The sequence below is a fragment of the Eutrema salsugineum genome, unplaced genomic scaffold, assembly GCF_000478725.1.
Source record: "Eutrema salsugineum unplaced genomic scaffold, Eutsalg1_0 scaffold_6, whole genome shotgun sequence".
Lineage (NCBI taxonomy): Eukaryota > Viridiplantae > Streptophyta > Magnoliopsida > Brassicales > Brassicaceae > Eutrema > Eutrema salsugineum.
The window spans coordinates 3960024-3981650 of NW_006256547.1; the positions used below are offsets into that span (position 1 = coordinate 3960024).

The 21627-nt window shown below is 37.7% G+C and overlaps 6 protein-coding genes across 7 annotated transcripts; 2 read left to right on the forward strand and 4 right to left on the reverse strand.

Annotated features, from left to right (window-relative positions):
• The first annotated feature begins 532 nt into the window (after window positions 1-532).
• On the forward strand, window positions 533-2573 carry LOC18012929 (G patch domain-containing protein 8). Its single transcript, XM_006394840.2, has 8 exons — window positions 533-572; window positions 809-908; window positions 1001-1175; window positions 1286-1440; window positions 1617-1760; window positions 1852-1946; window positions 2040-2208; window positions 2314-2573. The coding sequence occupies exons 2-8, from the start codon at window positions 837-839 to the stop codon at window positions 2389-2391; spliced, it is 888 nt and encodes a 295-aa protein (XP_006394902.1). The 5' UTR covers window positions 533-572; window positions 809-836; the 3' UTR covers window positions 2392-2573.
• A 253-nt stretch (window positions 2574-2826) lies between these two features.
• Window positions 2827-4833, forward strand: LOC18012930 (probable L-cysteine desulfhydrase, chloroplastic). Its single transcript, XM_006394841.2, has 2 exons — window positions 2827-4283; window positions 4464-4833. Exon 1 carries the CDS (start codon window positions 2866-2868, stop codon window positions 4276-4278), a length of 1413 nt encoding a protein of 470 aa, XP_006394903.1. The 5' UTR covers window positions 2827-2865; the 3' UTR covers window positions 4279-4283; window positions 4464-4833.
• Window positions 4834-5431: 598 nt separating this feature from the next.
• On the reverse strand, window positions 5432-6804 carry LOC18012863 (zinc finger CCCH domain-containing protein 3). Its single transcript, XM_006394842.2, has 5 exons — window positions 6556-6804; window positions 6412-6473; window positions 6041-6104; window positions 5827-5895; window positions 5432-5728 (listed from the first exon to the last, which is right to left on the reverse strand). Exons 1-5 carry the CDS (start codon window positions 6683-6685, stop codon window positions 5619-5621), a joined length of 435 nt encoding a protein of 144 aa, XP_006394904.1. The 5' UTR covers window positions 6686-6804; the 3' UTR covers window positions 5432-5618.
• A 301-nt stretch (window positions 6805-7105) lies between these two features.
• On the reverse strand, window positions 7106-10433 carry LOC18012864 (shaggy-related protein kinase alpha). The gene is made up of 13 exons (XM_006394843.2): window positions 10199-10433; window positions 9332-9516; window positions 9155-9247; window positions 8975-9034; window positions 8602-8874; window positions 8453-8527; window positions 8296-8352; window positions 8077-8217; window positions 7934-7984; window positions 7739-7834; window positions 7560-7643; window positions 7338-7440; window positions 7106-7205 (listed from the first exon to the last, which is right to left on the reverse strand). Exons 2-13 carry the CDS (start codon window positions 9443-9445, stop codon window positions 7123-7125), a joined length of 1230 nt encoding a protein of 409 aa, XP_006394905.1. The 5' UTR covers window positions 9446-9516; window positions 10199-10433; the 3' UTR covers window positions 7106-7122.
• A 1022-nt stretch (window positions 10434-11455) lies between these two features.
• On the reverse strand, window positions 11456-14998 carry LOC18011499 (putative RNA polymerase II subunit B1 CTD phosphatase RPAP2 homolog). Of its 2 annotated transcripts, XM_006394844.2 has the most exons (7): window positions 14270-14998; window positions 13836-14051; window positions 12925-13575; window positions 12610-12809; window positions 12264-12527; window positions 11850-11999; window positions 11456-11764 (listed from the first exon to the last, which is right to left on the reverse strand). In XM_006394844.2, the coding sequence occupies exons 1-7, from the start codon at window positions 14844-14846 to the stop codon at window positions 11660-11662; spliced, it is 2163 nt and encodes a 720-aa protein (XP_006394906.1). In that variant the 5' UTR covers window positions 14847-14998; the 3' UTR covers window positions 11456-11659. The 2 variants fall into 2 exon arrangements, with proteins under 2 accessions (XP_006394906.1, XP_024007465.1); XM_024151697.1 differs by lacking the exon at window positions 14270-14998 and having other exon boundaries at window positions 13736-13995.
• Window positions 14999-15247: 249 nt separating this feature from the next.
• Window positions 15248-17945, reverse strand: LOC18012623 (nuclear envelope-associated protein 2). The gene is made up of 6 exons (XM_006394845.2): window positions 17771-17945; window positions 17340-17543; window positions 17074-17181; window positions 15851-16312; window positions 15644-15745; window positions 15248-15559 (listed from the first exon to the last, which is right to left on the reverse strand). Exons 2-6 carry the CDS (start codon window positions 17505-17507, stop codon window positions 15392-15394), a joined length of 1008 nt encoding a protein of 335 aa, XP_006394907.1. The 5' UTR covers window positions 17508-17543; window positions 17771-17945; the 3' UTR covers window positions 15248-15391.
• Between the last annotated feature and the right edge of the window lie 3682 nt (window positions 17946-21627).

Below are 21627 nucleotides of genomic sequence, written 5' to 3' on the forward strand. Positions count from 1 at the left end.
CTATAGTTTTTACCTTTTTTGGCATACTCTAAAGATAGTATATGTTTGAAAGTAAGAGTTATCCATTAAGCTCACTACCACCATTATGAGCCATTATAAAAGTCAGTAAGTCACTCATCTTTTTATCATGCCTAAGCCTATGAACTAATGAAAATTTCAACCTTTTAATATTTTTATAATAAACATCAGAAGAAATTGCAGTTTATACTTTAGCAAAAAAAAAAAAATGCAACTATATTATAGGAAACAGAATGGGTAATCCTTAACTTGTGCCAGAAACCTTTCCTTTTTTTACCCTTTTCATTACTTGTACGGCTTTTATTGTCTTTTTTGTTGACACCCCTATAATTTTTATTTTTTTGTTATTTAGTTGTTCGAAAAATTTCGTAATGTAATGAACTAACGATGATAGATTTTTTTTTTTTTTCATTATCATGTTCAATTTTTTTTTCAAACTGGTTTGTTTTGGGCCCAATCCTCAGAAGTTCCGGGCCTATTAAAACCAAAAAAAAAAACTTAAGCGTCCATTGTTCTTCTTCTTCCTCGCTCTTCCCCGCTTCTCTCTCTCTCAGGTAAGCTTCTTCAATTTTCCCCTTTGATCAAATAGTGCTTTCACCTCCCTGCTTCGTGTCTAGACGTAATTTTCCCCTCTTTTCTTGTTCCGATCTTAAAGCACATAGATTGAGAAACCCTAATTCTCGATCTTATAGAACCTTCACCTAAACTATTTAGGGATTCAATCGTATCTAGTTAGCATCGATTTGATTGTAATAACACAGAAACCCTAATTTCGTGGGCCTTAATACAGTAAATTGAGTTTAGAGTCGAATAGCGGAATGGATATTAGGAGGCGTGAAAGTAAGACGGAAGCAAGTAGCAGAGAGAAACGGATTTATGAGAAGGATCAGGTCAATTCACAAATCCAACACTGGTTTCTTTTAACTGAAGTCTTTGTGTTTTGGTCTTTGCTTATAAACATTGTTGCCTTGAGCTCGTATAGATGAATCAAGAGTCTTTCATTGAGGAGCTGGCAGAAGAGTTTCGATTGCCAATCACACACAGGGAGGATGTGGAGCAAGCATCACTGGACACAATGATATCATCATCAAATGTTGGGTTTCGTCTTCTTCAGAAAATGGGTTGGAAAGGAAAAGGTCTCGGAAAGCAAGAGCAAGGTCTGTGTTGGCTTGAATCCAGGATACAACTGGTTATTATAGAGTGTTTTATAGAACTTCCTCAACGTTGATCATTTGTGTTGTTTTTTTTTGTTTATTTTACTACTTAGGCATAACGGAGCCCATCAAATCCGGTATCAGGGATCGAAGACTCGGTTTAGGAAAACAAGAAGAAGATGATTATTTCACTGCAGAGGAAAACATCCAGCGGAAGAAACTTGATATTGAGATCGAGGAGACAGAGGAAATCGCAAAGAAACGGGAGGTATGCGCTCAAAACATACTCGGAAACGATGCCTTTAGCTTTCTGAAAACTCGATACACAAAAGAGCAGATGGGACTTGTAATGTCGTAAAGGGGAAAGAAAAAAAGTGTGCAGTTTTTTTATTACCTGGTTGGTGGCTTTCTACTGCCCGCTTCGTGCCAATTATGACAATCCAGGTCCTAGCAGAACGTGAGCAGAAGATCCAGAGCGATGTAAAAGAGATACGTAAAGTCTTCTATTGTGAACTCTGCAGCAAACAGTATAGAACGGTGATGGAGTTTGAAGGTCACTTGAGCTCATACGATCACAACCACAAGAAGGTGAACAAATACTCTTTAAATCCCTTGTTTCTTGTTTCTTTTTTTAATAGCTATTCCATCACTAAGACACCAATTTGTCGGCATTACGCAGAGATTCAAAGAAATGAAAGAAATGCACGGTACTAGCAGCCGCGATGATAGGAAGAAGCGAGAGCTGCAGCGTCAAGAGAGGGAGATGACTAAAATGTGCTACGACTCTTCTTTTAGCTTCTGTTCCTTTTACAAAGATTGTATACGCGTTTAAGACTTAACCCCAGTTTGATTATTTTGACTTCTTAGGGCTGATGCTCGTAAACAACAGCAGTTGCAACAGAATCAGCAAGAAGACTTAGAGAATGTCCAACTTTCATCACTAGCTAAGACCACGGTTGCGCAACCACTTGCTGTTCAAGATCAAAGGAAAACATTGAAGTTTGGCTTTTCTTCAAAAAGCGGCAGTACATCAAAGGTATCTATGAGCTTTATATACTCTACCTTGTCACGCTCTCCATTTACGGGCTAGGACCGGTTAGTCCACTGATCACTGAAACTATCTTCTTCGATATCTTTGTAGAGCCAACCTACGAGCAGTATCAAGAAGCCTAAAGTAGCGATTGCATCGGTTTTTGGCAACGATAGTGACGAAGATTAAGGTCTTACATCATGATCAGGAATATTGTACTTTATGTTTCTTCCATTCACAAACTAAAACAGAACACATACCATTTATGGGCAACAACACTGTCTTCAATTTGTTTGTTAATCATATAGATTCTTTTGGCTATATATAGAATCTGACCGTTAAAAAGTAATTTTAGTTCATCTTTGTCTCTTTACCACCACATTAATGGAAGATGTTCTTCTAAACTTGCTCTTTTAAGACCATTTAACACGTGAGTGAAGTTTCTTTGGTAGGTGATATCTTCCTTGTCACGTGCCAGTCACGTGATATTTGGGTGGCTACACAACAAAATGCTTTTTTTTTTTTTTTGCCCATTTTCCCATGTCGTTGTGGCACCGCACTTTCACCACTTGTCTTTATCCTCTTTAAAAAAAATTTAATGAAAGCAGCCATTTCTTCATCTTTTATTTTTGATTACTCGAAAGCTCTCTTTCGTCAAAATCCATGGCGTCTCTGTCTCCGCCGGAAGAGGCTGCCGCTTCTTATCTCCACCGTCACACTAAAAGATATTCCTCCTCCAACGGCGTCGAATCTGTTTCCGATTTCTCCAAACGCCCCAAAATCTCCCCTCCACAACAATCGTCGAATTTCATTTCTCCCTCTGAGATCGAATCAGAGTTTTCTCATCACGATCCGGACTTCGCGCGTGTTAACAACGGCAGCTTCGGTTGCTGTCCTTCCTCAATCCTCGCTCTCCAGCGAGATTGGCAGCTCCGATTCCTCCGCCAGCCGGATCGATTCTATTTCGACGAACTCAAGCCCAAAATCTCCGAATCCAGAGCCGTAATCAAGCGACTCATCAACGCCGAACACGAAGACGAGGTCTCAATCGTCGATAACGCAACCACAGCAGCCGCGATTGTTCTCCAGCAAACCGCCTGGGCCTTCCGCGAAGGACGGTTCGAGAAAGGCGACGCGGTGGTTATGCTTCACTACGCGTATGGCTCCGTTAAGAAATCAGTCGAAGCGTACGTCACACGCTCCGGAGGTCAGGTCATCGAGGTACTGTTACCATTCCCGGTTATCTCGGCTGACGAAATCGTCGGCCGGTTTAGGAAAGCTTTAGAGTCAGGGAAGGCGAATGGTAGGAGGGTTAGGTTAGCTTTGATCGATCACGTGACTTCTATGCCGAGCGTTGTGATTCCAATCAAAGAGCTTGTGAAAATATGCAGAGAAGAAGGTGTTGACCAGGTGTTTGTTGATGCTGCTCATGGGATTGGCTGTGTTGATGTTGACATGAAGGAGATTGGTGCTGATTTCTACACGAGCAATCTTCACAAGTGGTTTTTCGCGCCGCCTTCTGTTGCTTTCTTGTATTGTAGGAAATCGAAGAATGGTTGTGCTGCTGATTTGCATCATCCCGTTGTGTCGAATGAGTATGGGAATGGTTTGGCCATTGAGAGCTCTTGGGTTGGGACTAGAGATTATAGTGCTCAGTTGGTTGTGCCTTCGATCTTGGAGTTTGTGAACCGGTTTGAAGGTGGGATTGATGGGATCAAGAAGAGGAATCATGAGTCTGTGGTTGAGATGGGTCAAATGCTGGTTAAGTCATGGGGGACTCAGCTTGGTTGTCCTCCTGAGATGTGCGCGAGTATGGTCATGGTTGGATTGCCTGTGTGCTTAGGAGTGTCGAGTGATTCAGATGCTTTGAAGCTTAGAACCCTTTTGAGAGAAAGGTTCAGAGTTGAGACTCCGATCTACTTTAGACCACCTGGGGAAGGAGAGATTGATGCGATCGCTGGATATGTGCGCATTTCGTTTCAAGTTTACAATAAACCTGAGGATTATCATAGGCTCAGGGACGCAGTTAATGAACTTGTGAGAGAAGGATTCAGATGCACGTCTCTATCTGGTTGATTAAGGTAAATTATTTTGTTAGTTGAATAGTCTTTTCTTTACAGTAAACCTGATCATTCTAATTTCTCAGCTATCATCGTTGGAATATAATGTCCCATATTGTCCCATTTTTTAGAACACTTGCCTCTAAAGCAACATGACTAAGTGTAAATTGTGTAATACTAATGTATTATAATGTTCACCAGGGCAACAAGCTTTTTGGGCGAATGAATCATCCTGAAAGTTATCATGGTTTAGGTACCATGAAGCTTTCATGAGATTGGAAGAAGTGAAGTTGTCTCTGTCTCTCTCTCACTTTCTGTCTCTCCTCAGCTATAAACTTCTTATACGGTAATGATGTATGAGAAGAACTAAGCTTTGTTCTATTTCCTTTGCTCGAATAGCCTGTTCAAATCTCCCTTTTACATGTCTCCTAAAACGTTACAAGGTCGGTAATAAAGTAACAGTGGCACTATTCACTGTTGTTGGTTCGTGGATGGATGTCACGATGGTCTTCATAAATTCCTAATTTGTTACGTTTATAAGTGAATCGAATAAAACAATCATTTTGGTTGAGAGCTCTCCTTCAATCTTAGTGCGTCTCAAAAGCTAAAAATGCCTTTTTTGGCTCACTCAAAACCTCTAAATGGGCAACATTGTTATAATGATGTAATACATTTGGAAACATTTAAAACTGGAAATGTTTAAAACGTTTAAAGCAAATGTTTCAACCGGAGACTTTTTCAACAGATTGTCTAAAACATTTAAAACTGGAAATATGAGAAACGTTTATAGCAAATATATGAAACATTTGAAGACATATCAATTTTAAGTAAACTTGATGATAATTTTGGTCCTTGTTAAGATTGAATGATTCCCAATCTCAGGTGCATGTTCCTAAACGTCTTAGAACTCTGAACCTTTGACCCAACCTACCGAATAGTGGGTCCCATCAAATCGAATACACTCAGCTCTGACTTGGCATAGCTTTGAAGTTAACAAGTCTTGTCTTTGTCCAAAAAAGCAAAATAATCGACGACCATGGAAATTGGGAAGATTTTAGTGTTCTTCCTCTTCTAAATTCAAACAGATTCTTCCATGATTTCTCCTATTAGGCCTATCCCCCTATCACTATAATAGGAAAATCTCGTTTCGCGATTTATCCAAACTCCAATAACCAAAACAACTTGAATAGCATTTAAGTGGATACAATGCAACGAAACATACTAACGTTTTGATATATTACAAAATGTTAAACATGAAAATTAAAAATGTACTTGACCCTGTATTATTAGGCATGGGTCCGCCTCTGTTTACAGATCAAAGTTGAATCTGAGCAAAATATAGAAAGAGTAGTAGTTCTAGCCCCAGTCGATGGAGGGAAGCTGTGGATAGCCTTGCTCAGGAGGCGGTTTCAGAGATGGCGGAAGATCGAACCAACCTGTTCCCTGTCTCCCGTTAACGAAATCACCTGTTTTTTTGGACCAAATTTTGAAACTTACAACATCAGATTTCTATATGTTTGACTAGTTATTATGCTTAAAGATTGAGAAAAACAAGAAAGCATACGATTTAGAAAAGCTCCTTCAATGTGTTGGTTAGGCAAGCCAGCATGAGTTTGTGTATTATTGGTGAGTCCTGCATTTGAGTTTAGTATAACAAAGGCTGAAGTTTTTGAGGAAGCAACACAAGACATGAACTAGAATGCGTAATAATGGAGATTTCTTTTAGAGTTTTTAAGAAGAGACCAAATCACAGAGCTGGTTTTGAAGTTTTGACATACCTGTGTCTCCTGGAATGTTGCTGGGGTGCATATATCTACAAGAATCTCCGAATGGACAAAAATTCTGCAAAAACGCATTAAGAAAATACACAGCCACATGGAGTTTAGATTTGATCATATCTAAACGGAAAAGACAGGAATACAAAGATGATATTACACATACACGCAATGAAGTATTTGGTAGAATCAAATTGGTACAAAACCCACAAACAAGGAAAATGTAAACTTGGGGTAAGATAAACGAAAAAAGCAAGACTTTACATCCAGAAATTGCTAGGAAGATGAACAGAGGGAGAAAAAACACAGAGGAATCGACGAACAAATACGAACAAATCGTGTAAATATCCATCCAAAATCGATTGGAGACATACCGAGGTAACGAAGCGATTGCATACACCCTTGGGCACAAAATTGGAGACTTGTGGATTAAGATCTAAGGAGTTTTAAAAAGTGTTAAAAATCGTTTCATAAGAAATGAAGCAAACCAGAGAGAGGGAAAAGAGAGAGAGAGAGACCCGAAGAAGAGCTGTACCAAAGGGCCTTAGCTCGAAGATGAGGTTTGCTCTGAAGATGGCGTTTTCTAGCGACTTGAGTGTCCTGAAACTCCTTTTCGCAGTAATCGCAGTAATATTTTCCCGACGGCATGATCTTCTCTTAATCTTATCACCGCCGTTGATCGACGACGACGACGACTTGCATAAAAAGTGTAGCTTTTTAGCCAAGTTTGGGAAGTGACTTGCACGCGCAAGGCTTCTTGATTCTTCTCGTACATATATAGTTTTCCGGTTTAGTTCGGTTTGGATTGTTCAGCAATGGCGATGATGATTTGGGGATTGAGGAAAGATTCAAAACGCACAAGGTAACCAGTCTCTTGATTAAACATACTTGATGGTATTACATTATAAACCACCCACAGTAATAACTCTTTTTTTTTGCTCTACTCATACAACAAACAAAGGGTATATATTGTGGATACAGTGAGAGAGAGAGAGAGAGAGAGAGAGAGAGAGAGAGAGAGAGAGAGAGGCAATTCATAGAAGTGGTGTGTTTGTGCTACATTTTTAGGGTTTTTTTTGAGGAAATCACAAACCGAGCCAAGGACACTGCTTCCTCGCATGCTCAGGTACTAACTTACCAACCATCTCCACAGGCACACCTTTCAGTTCTGTTTCACAAACAATGAGAGGACAACGTTAGTCAACCCTTTATATATCTAGAGTTTCCAAAACCACAAGAAATAATTTTTACAGATAACTTTGGAGCTAAAAGAAGATAAAGGAAAAGGAAAATGGCGTACCGTGAGGCTTGAAGTTGAAAAGCGGTGGAAGGAAACGTCCATTAGGCAGACGCGCGTTCGGATCTCTTAACTCATCAAAGAATGGGTGGACCAACGTGTCGAGCTATGACCACCATATTTACAATTCAAGCAAATGAACGTCAGATAAATAATAAATGAAAATGCAACGACCATAACACAAAAAAAAAAAAAAAAGATTTCACAGAAGAATGTAACACTCACAGCAGCAGATCGTAGATTGGGAGAGTATTGAAGAAGCCTTGAAACCAAATCAACAGCCTCCGGAGGCATGCGTTTGTGGAAAATCTGTGAATGATAAGATATGTCAAACTGACTGTAACTACTACTGAAAACAGTGAACATGTTGTTTTATCTGATGAATGTAAATGTTCAAATTATACCTTGTGCCATGGATGAGCTTTAATCTGAGGAAATTTGAATTCAGTGTAATTAGGGTTCATGCACTTGATTTCTTCCCTAGTAGGCGTTCCCAAAACCTACACAATGCAAAACATAAAACATTTACATCAAATCTGATATCAAAATTATTGGAAACAAGAAGTTGTTATTGAAGAGAACAAGTGCAAAGCTTATACCTTGATAATCTCTACAAGTTGATCAACACCACTCTCACCAGGGAACAATGGCTGCCATGAGTGGATGTTGGATTTTGTCAATTCACAGAATTCCAGTTTGTGTAGAACAGAATTGTTTGAATTAGATTTTTCTTGCATTTTACCTGTCCAAGCAAGAGCTCAGCAAGAACACATCCCGCAGACCAGACATCAATGGCTGTCGTATACTCGGTTGCTCCAAAAATAAGTTCTGGTGCTCTGTAATACCTCGAGCAGATGTAGGAGATGTTTGGTTCTCCTTTTACCTGTTTTCAGGAGTTACTACAGTGATCAACAAGACTGAATAATAAAAGATATACACAGAAGAGATTTATTGAACGCACCAAAACTTTTGCACTTCCAAAATCACAAAGTTTTACTTGATGAGTGTGTGGGTTTACCTGTTTCATCATAGATGGAAAACAATTTAGCAAAAGTGTCAAAACAGAGTAGACAAGAAATTCTGGAATAGCGAGACAAACAATGAATTCAGTTACATACCAACAAGTTTTGAGGTTTTATGTCACGGTGACACACGCCAATACAACGGTGAATGTAAGATAAGGCCCTAAAAATCTGCCAAACATAGAAGAAACCGATAAGTGATCTACAGAAACTCTAAAATCAATTACAAAGGCAGTAAATGATACCTGATAAGTGTAAAGTTTGACGTATACGAGAGGCATTCGCTGGTTGAGTTTGTTGTAGTGTTTGATAACACGATGGACTGTCTCTGGGACGTATTCAAGAACCAGATTGAGGTAAAGTTCGTCTTTTTCAGTGGTTGAGAAGAAGCAATGTTTCAGAGACACAACATTCGGATGGTCAAGTAGTCTCATGGTTTGTAGCTCACGGTTCTTGTACCTCCGATCTTGTAGAACTTTCTTTATTGCAACAGTTTCTCCTGTCTCGAGACATTTCGCCTGAATCATATAAAAACAGAAAAGGAATCCAAACTCAGCCAATTGATCGAATAATTATCATTTATTACATAAGGGAGAGAGATAAAAGAACAAAACTCACTTGGAACACAACGCCAAAAGATCCGTGTCCAACAACTCGCTCGGCCATGTAGCTGATCGTCTGCATTCACATTTTGAGAAAATCAAAATCAAACGAAAAAAATGTAAAGATTCAACTAAAACTTCAGAGATCAAGAAGACCAGTTTTTTCATAATTATGCTGAAGCAAAGAAGCAAAAACCTGTTTTGGTTGGCCGTTTCTTCCGCCGATAGTAGTCACTATTATGTGGCCAGTCTCTGTCCCATTGCCATCTACCACTGTAGCTTCCATTTCCTAGCAATCAAAATCCATTTAGATTTCTATGAACATACCAAAATTATGAGCAGAAACTTTATAATAGAACGCATCAAAACTTACTTTATCGTCTCGAATTTTCATGTCATTCATTTCTTCAGGCAATTTATCAACACCAGTAGCTTGCGCAGTAGAGTCTCTTGCCCCAGGGATAGGAGCTATGCCCACGGATGCCATTTTCAGGCTAGAAAATAAAGTTTCCTTCTGTATCTCACTCTTCAAGCTCTCGACGGAATCAAACACGCAGCCTGCAGCAATAAACAACAAAGAAGCAATTTTTGACATTAGTGTTCTAACCGAGGAAATGGAGATGAGTCGAAATTTGTTCAATCTACTAAAGAACTCAGTCGTTTAATAAGTTCATGGCAGAAAACGAAATTAACACTTGGACGAAATTCATTTTTAACGGAGAACAAAAAAAAAGCTTCTTTCAAGCTTAAAGAGCACATAAAATTAAAACTTTGAATAGAGTTGGGAAAATTCACACAGCATACACAAAGATACTCAAATGATCAGATAAGCAAACTATTTTTGCACACTTGAATTAAGCAAAAAGAAACAAGCTTTAACGACAATTTTAGAACACTAGATACCAGAAAAATGCAAGAGATAACAGCAACAAGAAGAGAATCCTAATAGGAATGTTTTGAAGGAAAAAAACAAAAGAAGAATAAAAAGTTTACTATAAAAATTGCAACTTTCAAAAGACCATAGCATTCAAAGTAAGAAGATCTAGACGCAGATACACCGGAATCAGCCCATCAAAATGGGGGGAGAAAGTTCATGAAGAATAAGACTGCATAGAAGCAGATCTAGAGCTAGACCCCTAAAATTTTGGTAGTTACAAAAAGAAACAGAGACCCAGAATTTGAGATGAGCAGCATTAAAAGAGAAAAACAAAAAAATGAAGAAAGAGATCTTTAAACGTACCGATGAAAACCAAAAGTCCCAGATCGAGGAAGATGAAGAAGATCTTTAGATAGAAGAATTAAGATAGGAAGAGATCCGTACGATTAAGGGAGGGATTGTGGGTTTGATGATGAATCTCTCTCTCTTTCTCTCAACTTTATTATTTTTTCGGTGAGACGAATTATGAAGTTATTTTATTTTATTTTGTTATGTTTCTTCTCTCTAATCTCTAAAGCTGGCTTCTCGTGAGGCGTATGCTATATAATGCGTTGGAGACATTTTATATTTATTTTAATTTAAAAGTGTTATATTGATAGGCTCTCTGATACAACATTGGACAGTAGAATGAAAACAAATAATGGAGTCTTCGAGGTTAGCAATAAGATTATTTAAAGTTACGTTGGGTTTAGTTTTTTCCCTCTTTTTGAGTTTTGACTCTTTTGACCATTCAAACTTTTTACTCCCCAACTCACAAAAAAAAAACAAAAGAGAGACAAGGATTGTGGAAAATACACGTAAAATCCATTATCTTAATGCGACTAATAAAAGAACCATCGTATGTTTCTTTGAAATTTTAAGCAGAAAAACACTCAATGCAATAGCAGTTTATATAAGTCCAATTATTATCATTTTCTGACCGAGTAAATTACATGTGTAATGAATATGGGTACAAGAATATACCAAGGAGACCACAAGCTGAAAATGGGCCGTTGGGTCAAACGTGTCGGAGAGGGAAAAAAAGAAAAGGAAAAAGAAAAGAGAAAAAAGAAAAATCAAACTAATCAACGACCTATTTTGTAAGGTGAGAGACCCTATCTAGTAAGCTAAAATCCAATAATTCACCCAATTATTGGATTTTATCCCTACAAACATTAAATAAAGTTGAACATAAAATATTTAGACAATTCTTCCAGAGACACAATGGGAGATGACGAGATGTGAATGTATTGTGAAACAAGGTTTAACAACAAACAATGGACTGAATTACAAGTTCTTAAAAAAAAAAAAGTTCTTTTTTACTACCTTAGAAAATCGAAACAAAATTTTCCATGGAAAATATATGCAAAAGAAAGAAGTAAATAATCGAAACAAAATTAGTCCATCATAATATAATTCTCACATGCATAGCACAGAGAAACTCACGAACGCACCGTCAATAATCAAAGATCTTAGACTAAAGACAAGTCCGAGTCCAGAAAAATTTGAAATTTCAATTCAACTACAACTCATTAATCACGGCTTGAAAAGTTCATTGAAAGCAAAAAAATATACAGAAGGAACAAACACGGCGTCTCAGCCTGACCCATTGGATTATATCATCATATTGGAAAAAATTGAAATGCGTCAAATCTTTGTTCTAAGTAAAAACAAAAAGCAAGCCAAAGCCTGACATCAGATTTTTCATATATTCTCTTATAATAACATCGGCATCAGTTGTTCTTTTCTTTTTCTACCAATAAAACCTAAACAAAAGGTTTTTGTCTACGCCCCGCTTCGGATAGCAAACTGAGGAATACGGCCAAGTGGTAATAGAATATCCTTCATTGTCTCATACTCTTCATTTCCAATTCCACTTCCTTCCAAAACCTTTCACCAAACACAAACCACATATCAAAATTAACTTATCAGATTGATTTCACCTTTATTATCTTCAAGTTTAACTATGACTAACCTTGTTGTTTCTGTTGCATATATAAGGCGCAATCCGAGGAATACGCGTTACAGACAACGCGTCCAGGAACACAAGAACAATCACTCGCCATTGTTCAACCCTAAATGACGGAACTGCCCCTGTCAACGACATTGTCTCCAGCAAGCTTCCCTGCTCATCAACATATCACAACCACATCTATGCATAAGTTTGAGATGAGATTCTCATGTGGAAGTTGGTAAGGAGCTTGGATTTTCAATTATGATCCCGTCCTTTATATAATAAAATTTTCTTTCTAAAGGTACTTAATACGTATGACAAAGATAGATGGAAATATTAGCTCACTAATTCAGCTAGAACTGCAGTTTCCTCGTTAGACCAATAACTGGTAATCCAATGAAATTTTATCATAAAAAAGGCTCAGAGCATCATTACCAGTCCTTTTTCCAACTCGGATATCGCTATTGGAAGCCTGAGATCAGTGGCAACTTTAGGTAAAGCTCTAGCAAGACACCCAGCAATTGTCTCCTTGATCTCTGAGGAAAGCCCTTCTCCCAGGATAATCTTCCGGGGGTACTCCTTCCCGTTAACTGATAAAAACTCCTCATGAGCTGCTTCATCCTTCCCATATATGTATGCCAGAGAAGACGATGATGCCCAGCCAAACAGTGAATCCCACATAATAGCAAAAGTTGATAACTGAGGAAGGAAGTGAACCAGTGACATTAGTTCCACCAATTCCTATTGGGCGAGTCTGTATATATTCTTACAAGAAACTTACGGTTAGATTGAAGCCCTCTGGAGGTCCATCAATCCAAGATTGATCACGGTCAAACACATCAGAATCTGGAATCCCGGGCTTATTTGGCCACTTCAGAAGAGTTGGTTCCTCTTCAGCCATTTCCTCCTCGACATCCTCCTCATAAACCTCTTCATCTAGTTGATGCGTACTTGGCAACAAAACGATTCCAGCTTTTGCAGCTATATATAATACATGACAAAGTGCAAAATTCAGGAACTTATGGAAGTCTACACTCCACAATGTATGGACACATAAAGCGTACCATAGCATAATTAACACCTTCTATGGACTTACCGGCATCACTTGCATCTAAATCTCCCGAAGAAACAGCTTCGGCAGCCTGGGTCAATGCCGTTGCGCAGGCTTCTGCTAACGCAAGGCGTGATACACTATTGACATCCTCTGTATCAGTAGAAGACAGGTTAAGACCTGCTTTGATATCATTGTTTCTAACCTCACAAAGAGCACCACGGCCATCATTCTGATCCGCCCAAGTAACTGAACGATTAAGCTTCGTAGAGCCAGAAAATTTAAGGCATGATTTAGTCACTGTTTCACTTGAAGAACACACATCCTGATGGGTTTTGAGTCCCTCGTAAGATTCAGCTGCAACGATTTTGTCACCATCTGTACAAGTAGCAGCATGGAATTCAACAACTTTCCTTCTCAATTTTTCTGGTTTTGTCCTCAAACCCTTCGAATTAGAACCAGAGGAGGATCCTGTTAGAGCATTTTTCTCATCCAAAGTCTGAAGATCACCTTTCAATTGGCCACCCAGAGGGTCTTCTGTTGAACACGGTGGCTGCTTAGACACGCTATATTCAACGCTGTAATCATCATTTGTAACAGAGGTCGCACAACCCATCCCATCAAACCCAAAGCTTGCAAAATCGATCCCTTCAGACCCAGAATTCTTCCTGTCCCTTTCTTTTTCAAGACGAAACCCTGCACATGCACAGTAGAATTCAAAACCATCCAGATAAACTGAGAGCATGGACAACGGTATTTATTGCCTCACACATCAGCAAAAATGGGCTAACAGCCAACACAAGATCTCAGGCTCCCCTAGGAATAAATAAAATCAAACATGATACCAGCTAAATACCTTTAAGCAAGAATAAGTAACATATACAGCTACATTTCTTAGAGATATCTTGGTCGTAACTCGTAAGTCCTACTACTCTTATCAGCTCCTTAGTGCTTACTCGAAATTTTTTTTCTGGGAGGAGCTGCAGTTTGTTCTTTCGGAATTGTTTTCCCTTGGCCGTCCTCAGATTCTCCTGCAGGAGAAGCTTGTTTTTGTGGTGGAAGCTTTTTTGAAACACTATATTTATCAGAAATGATAACTGTGCTAGTGAAATCCATCTCGCTCAAAGGCGGATCCTCGTGCTTCTTTTGATTCTTTTGAGTAGCCTTGAAATCTGCCAAAACCAAGCTAATATTATAAGCAGCAAGAGACAGAGACCAAACTACATAGAAACCTGGGAAAGAAATCATACAGATAACACGTCTAGTTAGAACTAATAAACATCAGTTAGGTTCGTCTTCTCTCTTCCAAGAAGTTTAATTCCCGTTCAAATTCTATCTTATGGAAACTGAAACATTTGCTCAAATGGATAGTTGTCATCATCAAACTTACCGTGTTTGCCATTTCTGGATTTGCTAGCACTTCGATCGAAAGGAACATAACCTTCAACGGCATTAGAAGGACCCATCCACTGCTCTAAAGACGATTCTCCGCCTCTCACTTCAGTGCTCTCCCGAATCGTAAGCTCAGACAATCCTAAATCCTCTTTCACATCCAAAGAATCATTCACGTTGGAATCACCAAACAAACACAGAATCCCATTGAGCTTCACCGTGTCAAACTCCGAGGTACGAGCCTCTTGCAAAGTCCGCGAGAACGCGCGGCTGTTAATAAGACAATCTGCCGAGCAAAACTTTCTGGTCTCTCGTAGATCGTAAACCTTGTGCTCCTTGAGCGATATCCGATATTTCCCCCTTCTAGAAACATCGGAAGGGAGTGATGCTCGGCAGAGAGGGTAACCGCAGAGCTTAGCGATAGTGCGTTCAGTGACGACATCTTCGTAGTCTAATCGAGACATCAAAGTCCCCGCCGCGAAGAGCTGCTTCTGATCAGTGATGCCGTCGAGCATAGCCAGCTGAATCTTGTGAACAGCATCGTTAATGGCGATTGCTTGATCTCTTGCCGCCATCTTCGAAAAGCTACTAGTGAAGCTCGTCAATGAATTCAAAATCCCGAGAATCGACAAATTTCTGTAGCAATACTGGATTAGGGTTTTTACAACGTAATCAATTTCCCCAGAAAATAGAAAATGGATGCAGAGAGTCCTGAGTTTAATAAACTTTGAACAGATTGCCAAAAATGATGAGTTAGCAAATACGAAACACATTAACATATGGCGGTTACGTTATTGGGCTGAGAATTGGGCTGAGAATTGGGCTGAGAAATAGGGCTATACAATGGCCGAGACTTTTTTTTATACCAAAATTAGAATTATTCTAAGGGAAAAAAATGTGGTATCATTTGAGAGAAAAAATATTTTGTTTTTTTCCATTGGAAGTTGGCATATCTTTTTTTAGACAAATACGCAAATAAAAACTGTAAGATCTCTCTTTGTTTACCTCAAAAGTCAAAAGTGTAAATATTATTCAACATCATCTACTTCTATCTCACTATCTGCAACTACTGGCATTTACACGCAAAAATAATGGTTCAAGATCAAAGAAACATAAGGACTCATCTTTTGGAGACAATCACTAATATCAACATCGACATAGACACGACGATCTTGAATCCTGAAGTATCCCAAAAGTTTGGTTTCTCCCCAGACGCTGATTCATTCCACTGTTTTCCTGTAATTTGATCTCTTAGCTCTTTTATCGCCTTGTCTCGCCTCTCCCCCATCTGCGTTTCCATTCATCAAACATCAAAGTAAACCATTCTGTTTCTCATTGTAAATAAACAAGAGCTAAATGTTGGAATTTTTACCCTCTGTAGCTTTCTTGTCTGGCTACGAGCTTCTTGCAGACAAAACTCCAGTTTCAGTACCTTCTTTTTCAACTCTTGATCTGTTCTTCTTTGTTTCTCCAACTGGTTTTTTCCAAAGGTGAAAAAATGGTCATTTATCAGTCAAAGATTGAAACTATCCAACAATAACAGAACACAAGAATAAGGACAGAGATATGGATCCTGTACCTGGGATTCAAGTTCCTTAGTTTTGAGTTTCCAGTGAGCTGACATTAACCTTATCTCATCTTTTAGTTTTGCAATCTCCTCGTCTTTTACCCCCAACAGCCTGTTCATTCTCTCAAAGTTCTTTGGAGTAACCTCTTCCAAAAGTCTCCGGAGCTCACATTCTGTGTCTTTCCCAGACTTTGCAACAGCTTCGGTTATCTCACGTTCGATTCTCATGAATTCGTCTCTCAGCTGTTCCTGAGAACACTCTCTTGTCCTTATATCTCTCTGCAGATCATCAAGCTGGTGACCGAGCTGAGTCACTCGGTCTTCATGTTCTCTTAGAGAACGTGTTTTGTCGTCAAGTTGCTCAGTTAACCTTGAGCACTGAAGCTGTGCGGATTCAGCAGAAGCAGCGCTTGTTTCTGCAATTTCCTTTGTTATAGCTAGCTGCAATCTCAGGTCGTCCAATTCTTCAAGAAACTGTTTTACCAAAATAAGATTAAACACACATAAGAATAACATCCTTAGAACGAATAACGCATTCCCTACTACCTCAAGGAGTCTTGGATTATGTTATTAACTGACTAAAGCCAACTTATGTTCAACAGTATCCAAACTCGGTCAATAAATTCAGAAGAAAAAAAATGGTAAACAGCAACGCAAACCAATCGATCACCGAGTTGTGATAAATGCATTGAGTGCTCAAGAAAGTAATGGTTCTAGAGTTGCATTGAAAGAACTTTTTGGCATAGTAATTGATACTTAACATCGTTTTAACAACAGTATTATTGTCCATTTGCACATCTCAGATTTTACATTCAGAAATGCGAACTGATCCAATTCGTGCATTTCATCACAAGAATATAACTTTTCAGGCCAAACTAGAGACCCTTGTTATCTAAACATCAGCTTTTTTTCATTGACCCAGTTAAGATTCTAAAATCATTCAAAGAAATCTTTTTGAATAGGTCAAGCTTCACTAGACATTTATTATTATATACTCGAGATTTAAACACAGTCAAACTTTCCACACTCAGCTTCATCTACTTTTACTGAAGACCTAAAGGGCCAATGATCTAATAGATACCAAAGTCTAATGATTAGTTAAGAAAGTTGAAACCACATACACTTTTCAGTACAATATATATAACAACATTTCTCAAAGCCCCAAACTTTTCAGATATAATTATCAAATGTGGAGTCTTAATATTGTAGAGCAAAAGGGTCTGTAAAAATTAAACCTTTTCAGCAGCAGAAGTTGAAGCTTCAAGCTGACAATCTCTATCTTCCAATTTCTTCTGCAATTTAAAGATCTCCATTTCCATGTTCTTAGCTTTTGTCTCTGCTTCCTGAAGGAAACAACAAATGACAAGAAGAAACAAAAAACAAAAATCATTTCTCCTCTGATACAAACAAATAAAAATCAGAAACCCAAAAATTGAATTGACCCCACCAAAGCATCAACCAAAAAGGAAGAATCAATCGGAGAATAAAAAAAGGACTTTACTTTTCTACAAAGGCTTTCTTTAACAAAGAATTGTTCTTGAGAAACCAAACGGCCTCTCACTTGCTTTAGCTCAGCCGCCATAGACACCACGTTCCGCCGGAAACTCTCTTTCTTCTCATCCAAATCTCTCAGAAGTGGATCCACCGTCGTTCTGACGGAATCTGACATCAGGGTTTTCTCGAATCTCTCATAAAATTTGTGAATCTGTTTCAAGCACCAGATCAAATCTCAGAACTCTGAAATGAAGAACAAGCAAAAATAAAAAAATATTCCATGCATGTGAACAAATCTTAAATAATTAGCAAACTTATGAAAACACAGTTGACCATTTAAGAACTTTTAATGAATCATAGTTTTAAAAAAATCTTCAGACAATTAGGGATATAGAAGAAGAAAAAACAGCAAAGGAGATAAAAAGACGGCGACTTTACGAATTGCTGTGGAAATTGAGAAAGGGAAGAGAGTTCAACAGAAGCGTAGTCCTCTGGGTTAAATTTTCTCGGGAAAAAAATCGTCCGAGAAGATCAAATTTTCATGTTAAGTTTCTTCCGTGACAGAGGAGAGAGAGAAAGAGAAACACGTAAAGGGGGCTAACACGCAGTCAATGAATTCGAATAAATGAATTTTGGCTTATTTGATGTGAGTGAGACAGATACATCTGGAAATATAAAATTATAAGTATTTTTAGTTTAAAAAAACTTGATTATTGTTTTTCCACTAATTATGGGTTATTACATTTATTGTTTTATGAACAAAATGTAAAGGATTTTGAACTTTGATAAACAAATGATTTCCCTCCGAATTGCTCGGCTTTTGCAGACCCACGGAGAGAAAGAAAAGCGAAATAGGAGAATTTTCTCCCAAAAATATTTTTTTTAAAAAATATATAAAAAAAAAATTATTTCAAAAGTGAAGAATCAAATAATAATGGTGGGAAAATTGAGATTGACCAAATAGTTTAAGTTGTTTGACTACTAGCACTATTACATTTTATTATCAAGCAGTATGCTAAAATGTCTAAAAGCTTTTACGTAGGAGGTAAAGGATAGGTCTTGAATCTTGATTTAGTTGGATCACTCTAGGTTAAATGAATCGTTAATTAACTAAAAACCATGACACCAGACAATGTTGTTCAAGACTTCAAGATTTCAAGATATCAAAAAGACCAAATGTAATCCATGAATTGGAAAAAAAAAAACTGATCCGTCAAACACTTGAGCCTTGAGGTATCTTTCAAACTTTGTCATATTTGATCATAGTGCTTGAAAGATATGACGTAGACAACACAATATATGATTTATCATCTATAAGTTCTTATTCTTTCTTTCTTTCTTTTTTCCTGAAAATTTTTAAAACAAGTTTTTAAACTAAAATTCCAAAATTACGGTTTTTATTTAAATGATTCCGACCAACAGTACGATGAAGTTGTAATATACAATAATATAATACAAAAGACAATTATTCATAAACACTTAGGAATGAACCGAAGGAAAAAAAATGGGAGCAATATGTAAATCCACGTTTCTCCATTTATTTGGTACCATTTGCATAGTGAACATATTCAACAAAATGCATTAATTAGTGAAAGCATTCCACGTAATTTTAATTGTTTTATATTCATATATGTGGATAATTTTGTTTTTTTAATGTTTAGGTTGTTTGCCACCAAAGAATAATAAAGATTGTTAACTGTTAAGTGCGCTGAAAATGTTTCATTATTTCATCCGACAGAAAACAAAGGGAGAAGATAGTACCCAAAATTGTGGTTCAAACTTGTAAATAGGAAAATGTTTGGAATATTATTATAATAACTTTATTGATTGGATTATGCGATGGAGGCTGTGTTTAAGGGACAATGTCGACATAAGAGACAAATCGAGAAGAAACATGGAAAGCAAAAGGATTAAGAGCATCAATATCGCAGTAACTCATTTGGTTTTTTAAGCAATTAAAAAAAATAAAAAAATAAAAAAATGAATGTAAAGAGCAAAATTTAATCCTTATTTGAGAACAAATAAGAGTGTTTCTTATTGCAACGTGACATAAAAGTATTGGTTTAACAAATAAACCACTCTCCTTCATCGATACATCCGATGTTGACGAAGAACCAAATTTCATCGACGCATCCTCTTTTCCACCAAATTACATCCGATGTTCTCCGATCGCACAGGGTCCCCAAGACGAAGCTCCGGCACCGGGATTTGTTCTGGTCTAGGTTCATAAATACCCAAATTGCTCAGTTGATTTCCAGTAAAATGTTGGATCTCTTCTTCGTCTCTGATGTCCAAACTATGAATACTTTCGTAAAAACCCAAACCATCAGCAACAACATGGAGACGAGTCTACCGGAATCGAATAATCAGATGGCGATCAGAGATAGAACCTACTCGAACTTGGAGACGAGTGTACCAGAAAGAAGTTTCGTTGATTTTGGTGAAGATTTGGAGAGTGATGATTCCATGGTGTTTGCAGAGGAGACGAATGAGAGCATGAGAGAGACGACGAAGACTATGTTTTTATGGTCTGGCAAAGACTGTAGCTATGAGTCACTCCTTGATTTGTTCTGGTCTAGGCATGATCCCACCACCTTGAAACGTCGGGTACCAATTTTTCTCTTTTGATCGCCTGATCGTTTTGGGTTTTAATATTCTCTAGGATTTGTTTGATTTGGGAGTTCTCTGGTATCTTTCTGTGTTTCTTCTGGTATAAATTTCGGTTTGATCTTTGAAGTTGAACAGATATACACATATATGTTCTCCATCAATCTTGTGGATATGAACTTGGCCATCATTCTTGTCTATCTTTGGTCACAGATTCGTTTTCATGTGTTAGTTCATTGGTAATTTCATTGAGAGCACTTAACCAGCTCTTATTTGGAACAAATATGACTTAGTTTGGCAACTCTGCAGTTTTTTTCAGGTCTACAGCGTTTTCCGACATGTTGGTCTTGAAGATGACGACTTTACCACATGGTATTCACTTGCTGAGGGAAGAAGGTGATACAGCTGTTACACCATATCTGTTCTGGTTTTACTTTAAGGTTTGATCGTTGTTGTGATTTGTTTGGTTAGTAATAAATGCTTAGTTAGGCTTAGGTAATTGTTTGGTTAGAGAGAACTTGAATGTTGGTAAATGCATAATAAATGGCTTGTCTCTTGAATGCATTGTTAATGTTGGTTAGCTAGATGTCATGTCTCGGTGGTTTAGAGAGAGCTTGAATGTTCTTTCCCCTTTCACGGTAATAAAAGCAGGTGCTTTTCATCTGCTTTTACTTCTTGCAGCTTCTCATTTGCTGCTTCGTCTGCTCCTTCTTATTTGCTTCTTCAACTTTGCTTCTTCTTTTCAAGTTGTTGTTTCAAGTCTTTTTTTCAACTTTGCTTCTTCTTTTCAGGTCTTTGTTTCAAGTCTTTCTTTCAACTTGTCTTCTCATTTCCTTATTCTCATTTCTGCTTTTCTTGTCATTTCCTTCTTCTCATTTCTGCTTCTCTTCTCATTTACTTCGTCGACCAAAAATGGACTTCAACTCACCACATCCATATTCGCAAAGTGGTAACTTCGTCCAGTTACTTAACAGTCAAGGCGATGGTGTCTTCAGCCTTGGCGAAGACACAACAGCAGTTCCTTCAAGCCCTGGTGAAGCTTCCCCTGCACAACGAAAAGTTAGTTTATGTATTTCTGTTTAAGTTTGTTTTACTTGTGTATTGATAATGGCTTTTCCTATGAACTTGTTGTTGTGTAATTTAGTATTTGTTTTAAGACTTTTTAACAAGTGTAAGAATGATCGGTTATGTTTTTTTAACAAGTTTAAGAATGATTGTTTATGTATTTGAAAGTTCTGAGTATTTTTAAATTTAAGGGCATAATTTTACGTGTGGTCATGCTTCCTTTACGTGTTCATATTGGCTTTTAATTTCAGGGAATGGTTTACAGCAAAAGGAGTTTGGGTCGGCACATAATTGCAATGGTGGTGGGCACAAGAAAACAAAGAACGGTCACAAGCTTTTTGTCATGTTGTTCATGTCTTTTTATTCTTTATTTTGTGTCATTTGACACCACATGTTGGATTCCAGCACCACAAATTATATAAAAAATTATCTAGGCTTGTCTATATAATTGCAATAAACAGTTTGAGGAAACAAACATATTTTAGTCTTCTTCTTTTATTGTTGTTCTCTATATCATCTTCTCCAAAATATTTTTCTTATTTGCTTAATTGTTTCTATTCTTATTCTTCTTCTATTCTTCTTCTTCTATTTCTATTGTTATTATGGCTTCATCATCCAATAAC

Bases quoted from the DNA above. Each gene is read 5' to 3' on its own strand.
- LOC18011499 (XM_006394844.2), bottom strand. From the start codon at position 14,846: ATGGCGGCAAGAGATCAAGCAATCGCCATTAACGATGCTGTTCACAAG. The intron at 13,576-13,835 runs GTAAGCACTAAG...GTGCATGTGCAG, and splicing joins TCCCAGAAAAAAAATTTCGA to GGTTTCGTCTTGAAAAAGAA. The intron at 12,810-12,924 runs GTAAGTCCATAG...TATTATATATAG, and splicing joins TTTAGATGCAAGTGATGCCG to CTGCAAAAGCTGGAATCGTT.
- LOC18012930 (XM_006394841.2), top strand. From the start codon at position 2,866: ATGGCGTCTCTGTCTCCGCCGGAAGAGGCTGCCGCTTCTTATCTCCAC.
- LOC18012929 (XM_006394840.2), top strand. From the start codon at position 837: ATGGATATTAGGAGGCGTGAAAGTAAGACGGAAGCAAGTAGCAGAGAG. The intron at 1,441-1,616 runs GTATGCGCTCAA...ATGACAATCCAG, and splicing joins AAATCGCAAAGAAACGGGAG to GTCCTAGCAGAACGTGAGCA. The intron at 2,209-2,313 runs GTATCTATGAGC...ATATCTTTGTAG, and splicing joins AAAGCGGCAGTACATCAAAG to AGCCAACCTACGAGCAGTAT.
- LOC18012623 (XM_006394845.2), bottom strand. From the start codon at position 17,507: ATGTCAGATTCCGTCAGAACGACGGTGGATCCACTTCTGAGAGATTTG. The intron at 17,182-17,339 runs GTAAAGTCCTTT...TGTTTCCTTCAG, and splicing joins AAGAAAGCCTTTGTAGAAAA to GAAGCAGAGACAAAAGCTAA. The intron at 15,746-15,850 runs GTACAGGATCCA...GGAAAAAACCAG, and splicing joins CTAAGGAACTTGAATCCCAG to TTGGAGAAACAAAGAAGAAC.
- LOC18012864 (XM_006394843.2), bottom strand. From the start codon at position 9,445: ATGGCATCCGTGGGCATAGCTCCTATCCCTGGGGCAAGAGACTCTACT. The intron at 8,218-8,295 runs GTGCGTTCAATA...TCCTGAAAACAG, and splicing joins TTGGAAGTGCAAAAGTTTTG to GTAAAAGGAGAACCAAACAT. The intron at 7,206-7,337 runs GTACGCCATTTT...TTTGTGAAACAG, and splicing joins TTTCAACTTCAAGCCTCACG to AACTGAAAGGTGTGCCTGTG.
- LOC18012863 (XM_006394842.2), bottom strand. From the start codon at position 6,685: ATGCCGTCGGGAAAATATTACTGCGATTACTGCGAAAAGGAGTTTCAG. The intron at 5,896-6,040 runs GTATGTCAAAAC...ACTCAAATGCAG, and splicing joins CAACATTCCAGGAGACACAG to GACTCACCAATAATACACAA. The intron at 5,729-5,826 runs GTATGCTTTCTT...CCAAAAAAACAG, and splicing joins TGAAGGAGCTTTTCTAAATC to GTGATTTCGTTAACGGGAGA.